Source organism: Candoia aspera, chromosome 14 (genome assembly GCF_035149785.1).
Source record: "Candoia aspera isolate rCanAsp1 chromosome 14, rCanAsp1.hap2, whole genome shotgun sequence".
Lineage (NCBI taxonomy): Eukaryota > Metazoa > Chordata > Lepidosauria > Squamata > Boidae > Candoia > Candoia aspera.
Window position 1 is genome coordinate 1,688,681 of NC_086166.1, and position 19,956 is coordinate 1,708,636.

General features: G+C 52.2%; 1 protein-coding gene across 1 annotated transcript in view; it reads right to left on the bottom strand.

Annotated features, from left to right (window-relative positions):
• Positions 1-2,350: 2,350 nt before the first annotated feature.
• Positions 2,351-19,956, bottom strand: part of RAI1 (retinoic acid induced 1) — a 72,860-nt gene continuing 55,254 nt past the window's right edge. Inside the window, exons 2-5 of the mRNA XM_063314726.1 lie at positions 12,779-18,521; positions 10,019-10,112; positions 6,931-6,980; positions 2,351-3,391 (exon numbers count right to left, since the gene is read on the bottom strand). Of these exons, the coding sequence (XP_063170796.1) occupies positions 3,377-3,391; positions 6,931-6,980; positions 10,019-10,112; positions 12,779-18,505 (5,886 nt within the window). The 5' untranslated portion in view covers positions 18,506-18,521 and the 3' untranslated portion in view covers positions 2,351-3,376. The remainder of the gene's footprint in view (positions 3,392-6,930; positions 6,981-10,018; positions 10,113-12,778; positions 18,522-19,956) is intronic.

Here is a 19,956-nt window from a genome sequence, read left to right on the forward strand (position 1 = left end):
ACCTTGAGGGGCAAACTGAGCACGGCGTAGCGGTGGTGACAGCGGCGAAGCGCACAGAGTACCGTGTATGGAAAGGTTACAAGCAGAAGGCGGCACGATAGTTGTTTTACGGGGACAACAGAACCAAACGGATGAGGAAAGGCGGGGGAATGGCCCTGTCGCACTAATGCCTAAGAGGGTAGAGTGAGGGGCTCCCCTCTTACTACAGTGAGGGGCTCCCCTCTCATTGGATCGTACGACACTGCAATGGGAGTTAGGGAAGATATATACATGCTATACAACTCGGGAGTCGTTTGCTTGCTACCTTCCCGTGTTACCGTCAGGACAAGGCCGGTGGTCTGGACCTTCTCCCTCAAAGTGTCCCACAAGCCACCAGGAGCAAATCTGGGGCCCTTCCCACCCCAAACCCCTTCCCACCCTGATCCAGCATACAGCCTGGGATGGCCTAATGGGTTGACTGAATAGCCAATCCGTAAAAATCTTCCCATCAAACTCTTCTGCTTCAGTGACTCCTCAAAGTCAGGGTCCCTACCTTTGTGGGGCACTGGATGACGTTGGAACTCAAAGCCAGGATTTCCGGATGAGGCCCCCAAGACTCGCAGCAAATGGAGGGCGTTGCTGGGTTGGCACAAGCCTTGTGAAGGCAGGGAGTGCGTAAAACAAAGGTGTGCGTTGTCCTGTGGGGGTTTTCCTCCTGTCCCTGTTGCCCTTCAGTGCCTGGTGCTGAGTCAGCCCCAAAGGCAGGCCAGATGCACGTGGGATGTGTCCTACCCTGCTCCTGGTAAGATGGGGCAATACTAGCTGTCTAGAGAAGCTACATTTTTGTTGGCTCTGGCTGGGTTTGCGTAATACCCATAGCTAAAAAACTTGCTTTTAACTGCACAAGTGCCAACAACTGACAGGGATGCATTTTATGGCTTCCTGTGTGGTTTGAACCCAAAAGAGAGGCCAAATCTGCCCCATAACTGAAGTCGGACGTAAGTTGCCAATCCTGGTTTCCACTGCTCCAGATGGCTGCCCCTCCAGGTTCAGTCTGCACAATAAGCCACAAAAGGTGGTTAAAGTACAGTCCGCGTCAGGAGGCAAGATGGAAGCAGATGAGTGTCAACAGAGCTTCACACGTTGCGCAATCACAGCAGCTTGAAGCAAATCCAGAAAGAGATGTCTGGGCTGTTTGGCCAGGCTGTCTGGGGTTCTGGGAGTTAGGAGATCAACTAGCTAACTAACTGATTAGGAGAGATCCATTGTAGGAAAGCTATGGTGTGATCCTACAACTCATGAAGGCAGTGAGGGGGAGCAAATGGCCGAGGACAAGAGGGCTAGTATCCCGCTAGGATTCTTGTTGGCCACAGGCATGTCAGAACTTAGGAAACCACGATGTCTCAGTTCTCCCACCCTCGGCCTCCAAAATGCATGTGGTCAGTCAGGTTTTCCTGCTGGAAAGAAAGGGCTGGCCTGTGGGTTGGGGACCTTTCGGGGTGGGTGAGGTTATGGCTGGGAGGCACCTACTTGGAGAAGTTCTGTTACAACTGGCAAAGGAAGGCGAGCTGTCTGCGCTGACTGCCTGCCTAATCAAGGTCTGCTGGCAAAGAAGATGGAACGGGGAACAGGGCAGCGCAAGGGGGATGCCCAGAACATTCAGTAGGCAGGGGGCAGGGACTGGCTTGACCCAGGCTACAGTGCGTCGAAAGCCAGCCTGTGGCCTGAGATCAGCTGATGCAGGAGCAGCCTAACGGGGGGGTCAAGGGGGTGGGTGGTGTCTTGTCATTTCCAGCCAGAGCTGCCTTCTGGGCATAATGCGCAGATGCTCTCCAAACAGGGGAGCTGGCTTCAGAGGCCATGAAGATGGATGGAACAGCACTCCACCCCAATACATTCTGCTAGTTTTAAACAACCCGCTGTCTGTTCCTTGAAACTTCACCCAGATGGGAGGCAAGCGCTTCGTTCCACCATTCCCCCCACGTGAAAAAAGTGAGGATGAATAATCTGGATGAAATCACATTATTACTCTCCTCAAGGCCCCAATAAAGACCTTTCTGCTATTTGTCTCTTCTCAATGGTCTAGGACGGTGTTTCTCAACCCTGGCAGCTTTCAGATGTGTGGACTTCAAAGCTGACATGATTGGCTGGGGAATTCTGGGAGTTGAAATCCACCCTCTTCAAGTGGCTGAGGTTGAGAGACACTGGTCTAGGGGGTGGCTAGCATTCGTGGCTTGAACTTGGGGGGGTCGGGTGCGAGTCAGACACAGAGGGGTGAGAAGGAAGAGGGCAAATGATATGACAGGGCCAGGCTGGGAGCCGGAAGGAACGAGGACGAAAGCGAAACGAACGCGCAAACGAACTCAAGCAATGCGGCCTGGTTTCCCAAAAAGTTTGGGGCGCTTCTTTTTACACGCTGATCACATCTATATACAGAAACACACATACACGCACACGCACACGCACACACACACACACCATGAGGTTTGCTGAAGGCAAAACTTGATCAGATCAGAAAAAGATAAGGGTGGACCTCGAGACCTCCTGGAGTCCAGCATTTTGGGAGAAGAGAGAGACGAGGCAGTTGAGGATTTCGGCACGCCTTTCTCCTTGCTACGACCTGCCGGGATCCAAGCCTGGCCTCTCTGCTGAAGAGGAAGAGACTTGAGCAACCTCACTGAGACTAGTCCCCGGGACGGGCTGGCCAGGTGCCTTCCGATGAAATCTGGCCACCCGACGCACATTGCAAAGCCAGGGGACGAGTCCTGGAGACTCTCTTTGAGAAGGACGGCGGTGGGCAGGTTTTGCCAGGTGCCAAGCCCCAGGTCGATGCCAGCTTGCTTGATCAGTATTGGCCACAGCTCCTGGGCGAAGGGGAGGTGTGGGGAGGATGAATGCCAGTCCCAAACTGGAGTTCCTCTTCTCTCCTGAACCGGCTCGGGAAACCCTTCCGAAGAGGGATGGAGTGACAAGGAAAAAAGTGGGCACGGGATTTCTGCTGTGGTTCCTGCGCCAACCTGGAATGGCTGTCGGAAGGAAGAGGGATGCTGCCCCGCCCCAGGTCCGCCTGCCAGATGGGAGAGGAGGGTTCCCGGGAGCCGGGCAGCAGGGGACGGGGATGGGGACGGGGGTCTTGTGCCCTTTGGGGTCAGCTTGCAAGGAAATTGCCAAGGCCTGAGCAAAGAGGAGGCGAGGCTGGACAAGGCCAGGACCATTCACAGTAGAAGTACTATTGCAAAGGAAGGGGGGTGGGGGGAGGAAAGGGCCCCCTCCCCTTTGCCCTTCCGTCCAGAGTTCCTCTCGGTGGCAGCCGCCGCAAAGGGGCGTGCAGAGGCAGAGCCCCCTCCTCCCTGGGTCAAGGCTCCGGCAGCACGTGCTTCCCTTCTCCGTCGGTCCATTATAGCAGCTGCGTCTGCAGGAAAAGGGGACCAAGACAGGAAGAATCAAGAGCGGGACCCCAAGGTGCCCGTTGGGTATCTTTGCTTCCACTGCCCCTCTGCGTTGCTCCTCCAGAACCCTGCAGGCACAGTAGGGTGCCCTCCCCAAGGAAAACCCAGGTGCTGAACAGCCTCCCCCCTCCGGGAACGCCCCCCCCCATTGGCCACTTCCAGCTGACTGCAGGGAAGGAGGGCTGGGCTTGACCCAGGCTGGGTTGGTGGCTGCTGTTGGATTCATTCCTGGGGATCAATTCACGTTGCTGATGCTGTTGCTGCGTCCCTGAGGCAGTCCCAGATAAAAAAAATAAAAACATGCTTTTCACAAGCTGCAGCGAAGCGTTTATGGCCTCCTTCCCTCCTCCTTTCTTTCTGCCTGTTCCCTTTTCTTCTTTTTTTAAAGGAATCTGGGCTGGTAGTTCGTACAACGCAAGGGGGCAGCAGAAAAACCCATTTCTGGGCTGGCCGACCAGCTTGCGTGGAACCAAGTTCAAAAGAGCAACATGGTTCCAAGCTTTCCACAGGCTCCCTGGGTATCTCCTCGCCCCCCCTGCCTTCCCTGTGGCCTCAATTAATTGGCACCAGGAAGCCCCATGGGTCTCCCCCATGCCCACGCCTTCTCGCCCCCGACACCCGAAGGACTTTCCGCCCTCCCACGTGCTGCCTGCGTGTGCAGCCTCCGAGATGCCAGGGTGCAAGACAGAAGTGGGAAACAGAGCAGGAAGGGCTTCTTCTTGCTGCTCTTTTCTGGGGCAGAAAAATAAAAATAGATGCCCTGTCCAGATGCTGTCTGGGGCCTGAAAGGCCTGGAACACCCAAATCCTACTGGGAAACCTGGAGTTCATTTGAGAAGAGGCTAGGCTTCTAAACATGCCAGGGTTTGCAAATACACATTTTTATTTATTTATTTTATTTTTATCCCACCTTTATTATTTTTATAAATAGCTCAAGGCAGCAAACGTACCTAATACTCCTTTCTCCTCCTGTTTTCTCCACAACAACAGCCCTGTGAGGTGGGTTGGGCTAAGAGAGAGGGACTGGCCCAAGGTCACCCAGCCGGCTTTCATGCCTCAGGCGGGACTGGAACTCATAGTCTCCTGGTTTCTAGCCTGTTGCCTTAACCACTAGACCAAACTGGCTTTCATTAATCCTTAAGTCATGTTTTCAAGCGCATACTTAAAAACCAGGGCTGGGCAACCCTTTGTGGGTCAAAGGCCCCCAGAGACGAACCTATTCGGGTCTCCCTTGTAAGTAGGCCAGGAGAGAAGGACTGGGGACATCCCTTCTCTCCCCAAGACCCTTGATCTTCCCCGCAGCTTGAGGAGGAAAAGACGACTCTCTCTACCCAGAATCTGAACCGATCCCTTGCAGAGGAGTTTTAGAACCGGGTTAAGGGCGGTGTGGCGTTTGGGCAAGAGCGGCAGGTTCTCCAAAAGGCCTGCCCGTTCTGGCTCCAGGCATTTGAGATGCACATGTAAAAAACAGAAGGTCCTGTGGATTGGCTCACAACTGTCAATGAAACCGAAGCCCAGTGGAGGTAGGATGTTCTGGAGGAAAGCTACTTTGCTGCTCATCAGCCTCCCATTCCACAGGCTGTTTTGCATGTCAGTGGAAATCCTCCTTTGACTTCTATAGTTCTAAAAAGACTGACGTTAAGATGAGAGAGATGAAGGCCTTTGGGCCATGAGAAAAAGGGCTCTAAAAATAGGAAGAACTCTTATTAATGCCAGGATATGAGGAGTGCAAGAATCACAGAAAACAGGAGCAGGGTTCCCCTGTTGGGGTTAGAGCCCCCGGTCCAACCTCAGGGGGAGGACTTTCATGTATTCCACAGAGACACCCACCCAGAGGTCCTACCTCTGCAGCTTCAGGGACATTTGCCTAGAAAGCTTTTAAAGCAGGGTTTCTCAACCTTGGCAGCATTAAGATGTGTGGACTTCAACTCCCAGAATTCCCCAGCCAGCCACACATCTTAATGTTGCTGAGGCTGAGAAACCCTGCTTTAAAGATTTGATTGATTCCTTTCCTTTCCTTCCTTTCCTCATCCCAGCACTTGTTTTTAAACTAAACTTGGCAGGTCTACCCAGAGTGGAACATGGGTACCATCTTGAATGCATGTTACAATGAGGATTTTCATGGGTTAAAGTCCAGGGAAAGCCTCCCAGAATTCCAAGTAGACAGCAGCTTTTGGCTACCAGATCCAGGCTGCAAAAACATTAATTATTCTGTCTTGCTGCTGCTGTCCAGTGGTCCTCCAGATTTTTGCAGCCCAGATTCAGAGGCTTTTCCCCATCTTTGGCAGGCGGGTGGGTGGAAGGTAGAGAGAGAGGAGAGAAAAACCTACAAGTCAAGCTTATAATAGCTGCTGGGTGGGGGGCAATGAGGGGCAAGACGTCCCTGTGAAGCTGGCTGGCTGTAGCTGCTGCTGTTGGCCTGTCTGCCCAGCAAAGACACTTCCTCTACCTTCAAATGTCTCTATAATTCTTCAAAACATCTCTCCATCTGTCCCCAGATCCATCTTTCTCTCCCCCAGCTCCTCGGTGTCTGCTTTAAATCACCAACCACCAGGTGCAGTGATGGGAAGGAGGAGGCCAGCAGGAAAGGCTCGCTGGGGTGATTCAATTATAACACAGGGCCTGGGCAGCCAATCTTCAGCAAGACAAGAGGAGGTTTTTTGACAACTGTCTCCTGTTTCTTTCACGGTGGGGGGGTGGGGGAAAGGAGGGGGCACAGCAGAAGGAATGCCCCCTCCTGCCTCTCTTCTGCCAGGGCTGGCTCCTTTGGCAGGGTTGTGTGGGGCGCTGGGGTGCTCCCTAAAGCCTCCTGCTTGGTTTGACCATGGCCAAGAGTGAGCCTCGGCGGCCCGCAGTAGCCTTGTGCCGAAGAGGGGCGTCTGAGTTGGGAGATGCCCGTGTTTCCTTTGGCTTTCTAAAAAACACAATAAGCCTCACCCTGTGCTTTTGAACATGGCGGTTCTTATTCCCCCTCCCTTTTTTCCCCTTATTACCCAGACTCCAGGAACAGGGATACAGAGTATACAGCAACAGGATGGATGATGCGCCATTGGCACCCTGGTGGCAAAGACAGCCACCTTCAGCTCTTGGTTGCAGGCGTACAACCCCCTACTGCAGTGTTTCTCAACTTTGGCCACTTTCAGACGGGTGGACTTCAACTCCCAGAATTCCCCAGCCAGCTGGCCAAGGTTGAGAAACACTGCTCTACTGAAATAAGCCTGCCTGTAAGACTGTGCCCATCCTTTGCCCAGGTACCCTTCAGTTCTGCAAAAGTAGAGCTGAATTCTGCTGCTCACTTAAGGCCGCCATCCACTCCTTTCAACCATCTGGAAGAAAGCCCACTGAACCCTGGGACATCGGTGGCACCATCACGGCCACCATCTTCACTTTTCTGACCACACCCTGGCGGCAGGCGGGATGGAAGGGCAGCGGCTTGGCTCAAGAGAGAGCAAAGGAGGTGGGGCCAGGTCTCCTCCTTGGCTTCTGAACATCGGCTCACCTACCTTGTGTTTAGGACAGTTGAGCAAGAAGGTTTCTTCAGTTAACGAACAACCTACAGGACAGAGCAGAGAAACGGCAGTGAGGGTCCTATTTCGTTCCCCAACAAATCACCGTCCTCGGATATGCACAGCTCACGAGCAGAGGGGCTTCCAGCTCTCCGGCCCTGATCTGCCACGCATTCCTCTTTTCTTCCCCCAGTCCTCAAGGTTAGGCCACATGCTCTCCCTAGGTCCCCAAGGGCCGCATCCTTCACCCAAGTGTGGCTGCCCACACTGGCAAGTGGGCCTCCTCCAGATGTGTTTGATTACAGCTCCTAGTGGCACAAGGGTAGAGATTACGGGAACTGTAAGGAAGCACAGCTGGAAACCCTAGATTTCCTGTCCCAGGATGAGATGAAGGGCAAACCCAAAGCGGCCCAGATGTTCTCTCTGGCTATGGTCAAAGCTCATGGCTGGGTCCAGTGTTTCTCAACCTTGGCAGGGTGGACTTCAACTTCCAGAATTGGAAGATGGGTGGACTTCAACTGATGGGTGGACTTCAACTTACAGAAGATGGGTGGACTTCAACTTACAGAATTCTGGGAGTTGAAGTCCACCCATCTTAAAGTTGCCAAGGTTGAGAACACTGGCTGGGTCACTACAGTCTCGACAAATGGACAGGTTCCTGTGTGTGAAGAGTTCTTCGTGAGCCATTTGGAAAAGTCAATAAGGGGACTGTCTTTCTTTTGAGGGAAGGACTAAAGAGAGTAGGAAATGAAGTGGAAATACATGTTTTCCCCCAGCCTGAAAAAAGGTGCTCAATAAGCAGATGTCTTTTTCAGAATAGGTACCTCCTGCTGTAAAATGTGCCCATCCCAAGTAGGCATGCATTATGGTTTTTGCCCAGCTTTTTCAACCCCTGGGGGCTTTTTAGACCCTTTGCACAAAATCTTCTTGGCCGAACATGTCTTAAGGGTTGAATGCAACTTTTTCTGGGCTGGGAAAAAAATGGCACATAGCTCCATCAGATGTCAGGAGAAAGGTATGTCCATGTTGATATTTGATGAAAACTTGGTTTGCAGTGGACGTGGCCAAGGACCACACCTGGTCCTTGAATGGCAGGCCAGGGGCTTCATTCCCCAAAGAAGTGGTGGCTCTAAATTTGATTTCATTCACATTTCTCTTTCAATTTAGTTACCTTTCAAGATAGTTAAGATACTTAGCTCTCCAGCTGCACGTAGTGAAACCAGGTGGATTTAGACAAAAGCGGCATAACTTCCTATAGGTTTATTTTGCCACCACCCCAAAATGACAAATGTAAGAGCTGTAAGGCTCCGGTTATTCCTTCACTTGCCACTTCATTCCTAGTAGCCCAGAACTTTAGGCATGGTGGAGGTGAAGGCACTGCATGACCTCTCATGGATTTGGTGTTGCTTATAATTACAGAGAAGTAAAACTTTGCTTTAACAATAACACTGTATGGACAGATCGGATAGTTGGTTCTGTCTGGGGGGTTATCAGCAGAATTCCTCCGTGGGCTTAGCTGCAGCATGATTTGTCAGCGGTAACTAGTTCTTTTTTCTTTCCTACATACAGGGTATGTCCTTTTCCTTTCCTTTCTCTTTTCACCTGAATCTCTGCCAAATTTCTCCTCTTTTATCTCCCCCACATCCCCACGTTCTCTGGCTGCCTTCCTAACAAGGCAGTGGGCTGTTAACTCTTTGCTTGTCTCCAGCAGTAGGCGAGTCATCTACCATTTCAACACACCATCGATTGAATAATTTCCCCTTTGGGCCACCTTGAAAATTACAGTTTGACAGCCATCTTTGGAGGTCCCCAGGGCTGCATTTGAGACTTCCCAAGGTCTCCCAAAGCCCTGAGACTCCAGGCTGGGCCCCTCTCCTGCAGGAATACCACAGCTATGCAAATAAATAATTGCAAATGAAAAATGTGCTCGACTGCTCCAGGAAAAGCTTGTGGCAGAATGATGGTGTGGAGGGTCTGGATTGCTCCTGCATTTTACAAAACAAAAGAAATCTTAAAAGCAGCCACCAGAAAAGGAGGGGGGAGGGGGAGGCACAGTTTGCTTGCATTTTTCCAATTTCCTTTCCCTTTGGCCTGAAATGGAGAATGCATGGGTTCCCCCCCTCCCTGGATTTCAAATAACTGGCTTCAAAATGAGGTGTTCTCAGTTCCTGTAGAGGAATGGAGAGATAACCTTGACGAACGGTCTGCGGGAGCCGTTAAGGGGAAATAAACAGCTCAGTCCTGGGAGGAGGGAGGGAGCATGAGAAAGAAACTCAGAATAACTCCACCTTGATTCTGTTTGGTCTCAGAGGGATCAAAAACAAAATCTGACAGGCTTTCAGGATTCTGTTACAATACGCTATATAGGCAGTCCTCGCTTAATGACCATTCGTTTAGCGATGGTTTGGACTTACAACAGCACTGAAAAAAGTGACTTATGACTGGTCCTCACACTTAAGACCATCACCACATCCCTGTGGTCACAGGATTGCAATTCAGGTGCTTGGCAACTAGTTCACATTTACAACCGTCGCAGTGTCCTACATAATCGCCATTTTCGACCTTTCCAGCCAGCTTCCAGCAAGCAAAACAATGGAGAACTGTGCAATTTGCTTAATGACCACGTGGTTCACTTAATGACTGTGATTCACTTAACAACTGCCACAAAAAAGGTTGTAAAGTCAGGTCGGATTCGCTTAATGACTGCATCGCTTAGTAACCGAAATTCTGGTCCCCACTGTGGTTGTTAAGCAAGGATTATCTGTAACAATAAAGGAACATTCCTGGAACCCCTGTGGTGTCTGTTTGCTGGTCATCCTTGAAGGCAGGGATGGTCAAAAAAGTCAAGATGTTAGCTGCCATAGTGGAATCAAAACTGACTTGTTTTTCATGTGCATGGCACACACGATGCCTATAAAAGACCGGTGGAGCTTCGAAGGCACTGTCACAGCCACCATCTTGGCTTCGTTGGCCACACCTTGAGGATGCCCCTGCCCAAAAGGCTGACAGTTCCAGACACATTCCGAAACGTTTTGGTCTCCTAATATCCTGGCTGAAAAGGTGCTCCAACCAGTACGGTGCTTACCTGTGTCGATGGCACACGTGTAGTGGAAGATTTGGGTGCACCCCTTGTGACAGCAGCCAACGGTTGCCCCGACTCGCTGACAGCCGGAACACCTCTGCAATCAGCAGGGAGGGGAAAAAAACAGAGCCTCCGTAAGACCTAGCGACGTGGATAGCAGCTCTCCCAAAGGTTGATTTCTGAGAAGAACTGCTACTCCAGCCAGACACACCCTTCTCTGCTTGGGGGAAGGTGACTTTCTGGGGGCTCAGAGTTGTGACATCTACCTGAACTAGCTATGATTCATTACTGTTGTCCTTCTCTTGTGCCAGGAAACAGAGGTTTCTGAATCCGCCCAAGGTAGTTGAATCCCCACCTCCGCCTTCCTGGGTTCCATGTTGCTGGCCGAACCACGCTAGGTCTAGCGGTGGTTGGTATTGACAGACTTGCAGAGGAGTTTTAGCACGGCCCACTTAAGTAAAACACAGCCCGCACAGTCACTCGTGGGCACATACAGCTCTCTTTTTACACATCTGAGAAAGCCTTCTGACTCGGGAACTCGTGTAACCTGGTGTCTCTGTCTGGCATTAGCGATGCAAACGCTTGCCTGTTATGGATACAGCAGAGAACCTTCAGCGTTCCGTGGGAGCAGTGTGGTTTTTCTTACAGTTACACTGTACACCCGCATGGCAAACGAGCTGTTTTAGGCCTTGTTGGTGAATGTGTCCTACGGAGGGCCAGTACCCTGAATTTCCTACGAGACCTCCTTGCCATAAAACCCTGCTCAGTGCAGGGAACCGAAGGAAAGCATCCCAAATCGATGGCTGTCCAGATTCCGCTTGAGCTCTCCCAATGACGTGGAGCCCAGCACCGCCGGCCCTGGGTTCCGCTATTCAGCTGCTCTCACTGTCAGTAACTTATTTCCAACACACAGCCAGAATCTGCTCTTCTGCACTGCAGACCCTTTGAAACAGTGACATTTGGGCTTTGGGGGGACAAGGTCACAGGCACTGTATGAGTTTGTGAGGACTCCCAGTTGCAGCTTGCCAAGGTTTCAGCCAGGCACTCAACATGGACCTTTGGAGGTGCTCCGATACTGGGCTGCGTTGACTCCTATAAATACTTCCTTTTCTCCCGTGTCAGCAGGAATGGTGGCCTTGGCAAGTAGGCAGAGCTTCCTCCATAGGATGCCCTCAAACCTGCCTCAGAGGTGCCTGATGAAATGAGCCCTCTGCTAGCTTGCCCACAAGAAGGACCAGGGAATTAGATCCCTTAATTTGGGCCCTGAAACCCAGGTGTGTCCCAGCATTGATGGCCTTCAGCAACATTCCAAGATGCTACTCTTTCTTCCTCTTTTGCAGAGTTGTGGGACTTCTTTTCAGCTTCCCTTGCCCAAATGACATGCCAATTTCCAGACCACCTATGGGAAGCAGATGCTGTCATGCTCTTAACATATCTCCCCTAATTTTCTGAAGACAAGCATCCCTTGTAAAGACTACTTCTCAACTACGAGACTCTGCAGAACCTTTGACACTTTGTCTGGCAACGTGTGCAGAGATGGAGGTGTAGAAAGACATGTGCCATAGATGAGGAAGGGGCTGCAATATGGATACCTCTACTTTGGGGAGATGTCTACAAAAAGATGCCACTGGCTGAGACACCAGACAAGTGAAACCACGAGGGAGAAAGAGACCTGCAAACTTGGACAGCAGCTGAGAGGGCCAGACATCATGCACTTTCTTTACAAGATCCTGGGTTGACTTCCCAGAGATATATCGCTGCGACAACATGCCCTCTGTTGTTTCCTTACATTTCCTAGCAATGTCTTACAACCTCATTACAGCCCGAGATCCCCAAATCCCTTCTCTTGCCTACATAGTGGGATCAGCTAGAAAAATGTGGCTGTTTTGACACAGAACTCATAATAGGTGCATTGTTTTCATTGCCACACTTTTGGGGATCAATAAGCAGATTAACAGAACGTACTAATTTTTGCTGAAAGGAACTTCCATGAACAGGCCCAATATACCACAGCATGACAATGCTTAGGACCAATAACACAGACCCACGGCCTTCATGCCCCACTGATGAACTCCCAAGGGGCAGCAACCAGAAATGTCCTTCTACCCACAGTCAGAAAACCTCAAGGAAGCTATCAGCAACACAAAACAGGAAGAGATTGTTCCTTCCAAAGGGCACCATCATCCCTCCACACATACTCATGGAGTTGCTTTGCCAGGCATTCCTTCCTGGGATTCCCCCTTTGGCCAAATAGGCTGTGTAAGAAGCAAGAAGATCCATGCCTCCTTGGGTGATGACACTCTCTGTAAGAACCTACGAAGAGCCTTGCTGTATCCAAGTCTTGAGTTCATCTGAAGTTTGCAGACTCAGGACTCGGACACAACAGGGCCCTTCTTACATTCTTACAGGGAGCGACTGTTCTCCCAAGCAAGAAAATAAACCCAACAGGACATGAACAGAACAACTAAAGTATGTAAGGAAACCTTACATCTTCTAGAGTTGATCCAATGAGAACCAACCAGGTGGTAGCATTAGGATTGGACAGACTTGACTGGATTCCTTGGGGACAGGGAATGATTCCCCCACCGCCTGCTGCAGATGCAGATCCGAGTATCTTCCTGTCTTGGCTGCCCCACTGCCTTTCCCTCACACAGCAGCCTACAGCCTTTTACTGTGCTGCCTCATTGACTCTGACCAGTGCTAGGTGAGCCCGTAGCTTCTGTCCCTGGGGACACCAAGATTATGCTAAAGAGAGACTCTTACCACATCTGCGGCCATCTTTATTGCCTCCTGCAGCCCATAGAGTTTCCCTGCCACCAGGTAAACCCCAGCTGTCCACACAGCGCAGGCTTCGTGAACCCAGTGTTCCTGCGTCTCTCCGGCAGGATCTGGCAGTGGCGACTCAGCCTTGCCGCATTCGTGCCTCCGGAGCTTCTCCACAGCGGCTACTGTCGCCCCCGCCGTAGCCTCCTCTCCCTCTGTCCTCTCATCACAACAGTAACAGCTCTGCAGTTTCCTAAACATCCCCCTTGAACTTGAGCGGAGCGCACTCTGTTTCGCTGAGTCAGCGCCGCTGTCCAGCCTTGGTGACTTTCCACCGGGTGTACCAGCGGCGCAATTGTTATCTGTTGCTTTGAGCAGCCTATCTGCCAGAGAAGACGAGGGGGGCTCTTCCCCCGGCCCCTCCACCTTGACCTTCTCTTTCAGCCTCGATTTCTTTTTTGGCAGGCAGTCCTCGGGGTAGTACGGCCCGCAGAGGTCCCCCTGGTCCTTGTAATTGGCCGGGTGACGGCACAAGCAGCAGACCAAGCAGGCGGCATTGAGGGCCTTGGAGACCACCGGCCCAAGGTGCATCATGGACGACAGAGGTAGGATCGCCGGAGGCCGCAGGCAGGCAGCCCCCCACAGCCCGGTTTGGACCAACGAAGAAGAAGAAAACGACGAGGAAGAGTGCTGCTGCTGCTGCTGCTCATTGTGTAGTTTAGCCTCTTCGGCTGGGAAGTTGACGACTGTGCAGGTGGAGACGAACTCGTCCCACTTTTCCATCCGGACGTACGGCGAGAACGGCGGTGCTCGGCTGTCTGCCCTCAGCCGCTTACAGGAGACATACTTGAGCCGGATCTCAGGCTCGGCGGGGCTCAGCAAGGGTGCCTGCTGCTGGTGCCGCCGCCTGGCCTTGCTCTTGCACCGTGAGGGCACGCTCGGGGCCTTCCGGTGCTTGCGGTGCTTCTTCCTTTGCCTCTTGGTGTAGCCGTTGTAGCTGGAATGGTTGGAACGCTGCCTCTGGGCCCGGGTCTGGGCCTGGGGGGACCGCCCCTCTGCGCTCTCAGTGTTCCCTGGGCCTTTGTCTTCGCCTTTTGGCGTCTTCCCCTCCCTTTGTCCCTCTTCGCCTTTCCCAGCCACCGCCGCCGCCACCACCGATTTCTCTCGGGAGGCAAGAAACAAAGCTGGGCTCAGGTGAGGGCGCTTCTCCAAGCTATTTTTGGCCACGTGGAAGGCTGCCGCTTTCCCCTGTCTGTTCCGCTTCTTGGGCAGCAGGCCGATGCCGCTTGCAGCCATGACGCCGCCGCTGTGCTGCAACGTCTCCGGAGATGAATAGGCCTCACCCTTGAAGCAGTTGGAGGACAGTTTCTTGCTGTTCATTAGTTTTCCTCTGAAGGATCTGTTGTTCGGGTTTCTGCATAATTGCTCGGCTGCTGGAGCGGCGGGAGCCTTTTGTGACAAAGCCTGGTTTAATGGCCTAGCTTCCCCCACGGCTGGGGTTCCGCTGGTATTCTTGGAGGCCTGTTCCCTCTCTGGCAGGGAAGAGCCAAGGGGATTACTGTGGGCGGCCGCCGTGGGGACCATGGCAGAGACGGCGGTGGCTACCGTTTTGCAGGCAAACTTCTTCAGGTTGGGAGAGGTGATCTTCTGCACAATAGCTTCCAGCTTCAAGCCCCTTCCTTTCCTGGGGGGGAGCACTTTGGTTTTCATAGCTCCCTGGAAGGAAGCCCGGGAGGTGATTTTTATGCAGACACCAGGGTTTTCCTTCGCCTGAGGGGACTTGAGCATCGCTTCACAGGCGTTCTTGGGAGACGGTTTCACTGCGGTCCTCCGGGAGGACGGCATCCTCTTAAACAGGCCAGAAGATACATCTGGCTTCTCTTCCTTCCCATTGTTGCTGCTGTGATTGTTGCTTCGTAGGATCAGGTTCCGTTTCTTGGCCGGAATTGGGGGCGTGAAAACAGACTTTCTTTTCAGGGTGTGGAGCGGCCTCTCAGATATCTTGCTGCCCATATCTGGCCTGGCTTTCGGGAGCTTCATTCGTTTGCCCAGCTTGCTCTCCTTCTCAGACTGATTTGGGGGGCTGATTTTGAAAGACCCCGGCAAGTGGTTGTTTGGGAACACCTTCTTGGGCAGTTTGGCATTTTTGAATTCCACTTCCACCACGTTTTTCTCTCTCCTTCGCTTGGTATAGAAGACCTCCTGAGTCCGGGTCCTGGAACGAAGAATCATCGATTGTTGATCTTTCATCTCGGTTTCTACAGCATCGGCTTCTTTGGCCTTTGGAACAGCAGAATCTTCATTCTGTGCCAAGTTGGAGATCAGGGGAGGAGATGGATTAGGGGGCTTGGGTGACTCCTTCCCATTGGCCTTCCTAGCTTTGAAGGCAGCTCTCTCTTTCAAAACACACATGGACTTCTTGCCCAACTTCTCATGAGGAGTTGAAGCTTTGGCACCTTCCAGAGGGTCTGGCATTCTTGGTTCTGTCATTGCGGTAAAGGAACGGGTGCACATCCTAGCTGGCAAAACCTCAGTGGGAAATCTGGGAGTCTGGCCGTGGGTGTTCTTATTTGGCATTTCAATCAGATTGTTGGAAGCCGGGCATGTATTGGCCACCAGGCCAGCTGCTTGAAGGCCTGTGCATAGATTTGACATGGATTGAATAGATTCTTCTCCATCTGACAGCCTGCACTGGAGCTTTTTACTCCGAAGACTTTTGCCTCTGGAGGTGGGTTCTGATATTATTGTCAACTTCTCTGGTAGGACTTGTTTCTTCAACAGCAAGGTAGTGGATGTCTCTGTCTTATCTGGAGGGCCGTTTTTACCAGCTGCTGTCTCCTCCTTGGACTTCAAGTGATGCAGAGAAGTTTCAAACCAGCTTTTCACTTTGGTATCTGGGCCAACTGCTGGTCCTAAAAGGATAACAGATGGATCAGACAAATGAGAAGGAGGAGCAGTGTTCTCTTTCTCAACTGTGTTGGTGGTTTCTTCTGCAGATCCTGGAGTATCTTGGAGAGAAAGAGCTGGAGCATTCTCTGCAGGCTTAGGTGTGAATGCATCGTAAGTCAGAGTCTTTTGCTCAGAACCAGCTAGTTCACACAAGGAGGAATATTCCTCAGGCTCCAGATCAGATTCTTTCAGGTCTGGAGAAGACATCATTGGGAGTTCACTGAAGTCTTCTCCTGAACAGGGGTTCCTGGTGGTGTCCTCCAGCCATCGTTCACTCTCCCTCCTTGTAGCTTCATCATAATTTAAACCCTCCCCTTTTGGGGCCTGCTGTTGTTGACTGAAGCCTTCCATTTCCTCTGCTTCAGATGACCCTGCGGGATCACAGAGGCTCAAGCAGGAGGCCTTTTTTTTCTCCTCAGATGTTTCACTCAGTCTGCCAGAGAACAGGCTCTTGGGAAGATCTGATGACTGAAGGCTTGACCCAAGCTCTTTCCAGGTGTCGCTGAGGTTCTCATCCGGCCAGTCGAAGTTCTCCATGGCATTTTCAGAGCTCACCGAATTGGCAGCGGCATTGGAATAGCAGCTGAAACTGCCCGTGGTCTCAGAACCAGAAGTGGCCACTGAGATGTTTGGCTTGGCGTTATAGCCCACCGAGCTGGTTGTTTTTAGGGAATTCTTTGTCTCCGTTGCTGTGAAGGGAACCTGGGAGTTGTCATAAACCTCCTCGGGGAAATTCTTCCCATTATTGTGCCCCAGTCCTTTGTCTAGCTTCAAGGGTTCAGCAAGAGCGTTGGCGTCCCCCTGGTTGGACCAGGGGCTTTTGACCACAGAATCAAGGCAAGTCCTGTGATTTTCTAGGTGGAAGGGGGATTTGTCTGGGTCTTTGTTTGGCGCGGGCGAATTGGCCCAGCCTTTGTCTGCTTTCTCACTGATAGCATCTTGCAAACCAATAATTTCGGATGCCAGCTCCTCTTGAGAAAGGGCACTGAGGAGCAATCGGGGGCAGTCTCTCTCGCCAGCCACAAACTTTGTAAAGCTCTCTAAGGGCAGGCTGGTATGAATGCTTTGGAAGGAATCGTCTGACTTGGTCGACATGTCGTCCGGAGAAGTCACTGAGCAGGTGGAGACGGACTCGGGCTTGGCTTTGGAATTGCTGTTGACGCGGGCCGGGCTACGGCTTTGACTACAGTACAGGAAGCCCCTCTCCAGCTGGTCTTCAGAGCCACTCAGGTAATCGGCATCTTGGGTTTCAGCATGGACTGACTGAGGGGTGCTGAGGGAGTCTGAGTGTGGCGTCCCTGCTTGCTCTGCAGAATAGCTGTTACCCTCAGGGCTACAGTGCTGTCCTTTGAGCTGCTCTGGAGTCCTCGGTGAATTTTTGATTCCTTTCTTCTGTGGCATCCCTGTGGACTTGGAAAGGAGCAGCTGCTGGACAGTGTTGGAAATGTTTTCGACTTGAGAGGTAAGGGCCGTGAGGCTTTGAAGACTCAGATCCGACAAGAGGTTCTCGGGAATTTTCTCCTTCGACAGGTTCTTGCAGTTTGCAGGTGGCTGGGGGTCTGAGCTTGCCCCATCCGTTGGCGAAGGGTTCAACAAAGGCATGAAGTGGCTATGATCAGCAAGGCTGGCTGGGAATGCCCCTGTGGTCAGTGACTGCTGGCTGTATTGGAAGTTCTCTAAGTTAGGCATCAACGGAGAAGGGGTCGAACTATAGGATGGGGATCTACCAACTGAACGCGCTGGAGAATGACTTGAGCTGGGGCTAAAAGTTTGGTAATATTGGTCCGGGGTCCTCACCGGAGCGTCTGCTTGGCAGTAACTCTGTCCTGGCTGGTTATAATGTTGGTATTTTGCTAGGTTTTGATAGTGCAGGGCCTCCTGAGCATGGTGTCTACTTTGCAGAGATGAGGATTGTTGCTGCTGCGGGGGTGGCGGCGGCTGCTGCTGCTGGTCGTAGCCGATTCGGTTCGGCTGATAGCTGTGCAAGCCCTGGACCCGTTGTGCGGAGGGCAAGTTAGCGGCACTGCCCAGAGCCCGTTCATGCGTCGGCGGGGCAGAGGGAGCATTGCAACTTTTGTAGGAATGAGCTGCCTGGCTCCCGCTCTGGACCGATGTGTATGTCGAGGAAGCTGGGAACGACTGGGAATGCTGGGGAAAGTGGGAACCCTGTGAGAAGGACAGAGAGGGCGGCACATCGTTCTGCATCTTCTGCCTTGGCAGCTTGGGGTACGTCAGGGGAGAGGGCTGCGGTGGTGGCGGCTGCTGTGGGAGGTGCAAGGAGTGCGTTCGGAAGGGGAGCTGCGGGGTTGGCTCATGGTACTGCCTGCTACTGGAAGGGGTCGCTGTCTTCTTCATTAGGGTGTCCTCATACTTTGCCACCCCTCCAGGTAAAGGCTGTGGAGGCTGCTGCTGCGGGGACCCCCACCCCTGCAGGCTCTCGTCACCGGCGTAGCGGGCAGGGTAGGGGCTGTTCTCTTGGATGGGGTAATTGGGGAAGGACGCTGGCCGGCTGGGCAGCTGCTGGCCACGTAACGGCTTATTGCTTCCCCGGTGGTACTTCTCCACGGCGCTGTTTTCACCAAAGCCTTGGTACGGCAATGGGGGCAGCGGAGGAGGGGGCTGCTGGGGGCTGTAATACTCTTTTGTCACCAGCCTCTGACGTTCGCAGGCTGGGCTTTGATGCCTGTAATTCTCCAGGCGTGATGAATCTTGCGAAGGAGTCGGCTGGTAGTTCTGCTGGTTACCATGGAAACCACACCTTTCGCGAAAGGACTGCATGGCTGGGCCTTGTTATCTGCGGAGAGAAAAGGAGAAACCGGAGGATTAAAGTCAACGCATTTTTCTCCTCTCCTCCGCCCCGCCCAACTTTTCACCTTGAATTGTTGTGGCCTTGTCATTGGTTCGGCTTTGGAAACAAATAAACAAATGCCTGAGCTGAAGAAAGCGGGGGGGGGGTCCCCCTCCACTCTGGCTCTGCTTTTTTCCCAAATACATACAAAAGAGTCGAGGCGGTTGTGCAGTTGTTAAAATCCATCTCCCCGCACTGACACAAACGCACGCTTTCCTTGCCCACAGGAGAACCAGGGAGGAATTTTAGCAAATGCAGAAGGCGGCATCAGGGCTGCATGCGCACAGCACACTAACCAGAAAATGAGCACGGCCCCATTTGTCCCCTGGGCCACCTGCAGCTCTTAAGCAGGACCTATTGTTTGGTCCCAACCCCAAACAGCTGCCATTTTGTCTATAGAAACCAGAATTCATATCCAAGCCTTGCTGGAAACTCCGATTCCGATTTCATAAATCAAACATGGCATCCCTCGTGGATGCAGAGCTGAAGACTCTGGTTAAGGAGCCACTTGTGCGGGGAGTGACTGTGGTGGTGTGAGCCTGGTGGCTAAACTTTTGGAAGGCTTAGCTCATCATGAGATTCCAGCCAAGGTGTCTCCCCATCAAGCAAAACCAAGTGGCATCACTACGGAGAGGTAGAACAGAACTTACCCCTTTGTGAGAGAAGAGGAATATTTCTTTGGGATGTTCTCGTGAGCTTAAACGAAATCACGTACACTGAATTAGAAACTCCTTTGAACCACAGCAGGCAACCAGCACATCAGGCCGAAAGCTGTGGGTGCAATGAAGGTATGCGAGGAGGAGGAATCTGGGTGAGAGTGACCCCCACTGAAAACAGCATCGTCTATTTAGCTATCTCAGCAGCTCACCCCTTATGTTGCAGGCGTGGCTGTCCTTAGAAGAAGTAGGGGCTGAACTGGGTTGGCGCTCCACCTTCCTTTCTTCTCCCACGTTCAGCAAATGTTCCGAAGGATCCTAATTTGGCCATCACTCCCAGCCCTGAGCTCTGAAGGCACCCTTCTGCCTGGGAAGAATATGGGGGAAACCTCCAGATCTTGCACACTGAAAAAACACAGAAGGTGCAGCTGGTCGTTTCCTGGTCTCTCCAGCAGACCTTTACCCTGGCAATTGTGCTGCCTAGACGTCTGGAGTTTTGCCCTTCACCTCTGACTTTGTAAAAAGCACTCAGCAGACGAGTCTCCGTGTCCAGTCTGTGCAGCAAAAACAACAAAGGATCTTGAGGCATTTTAAAGGGTCCCCAACACAAAACCAATTTCAAATGCAGCAATTCCAGAATACAGGGTTAGTCTCCCAGAGAAACTTGGCTTCTTTGTTGTTTGAACAGAAAGATCTTTCTCCTGTGCTGAGATGCCTGGCCACCA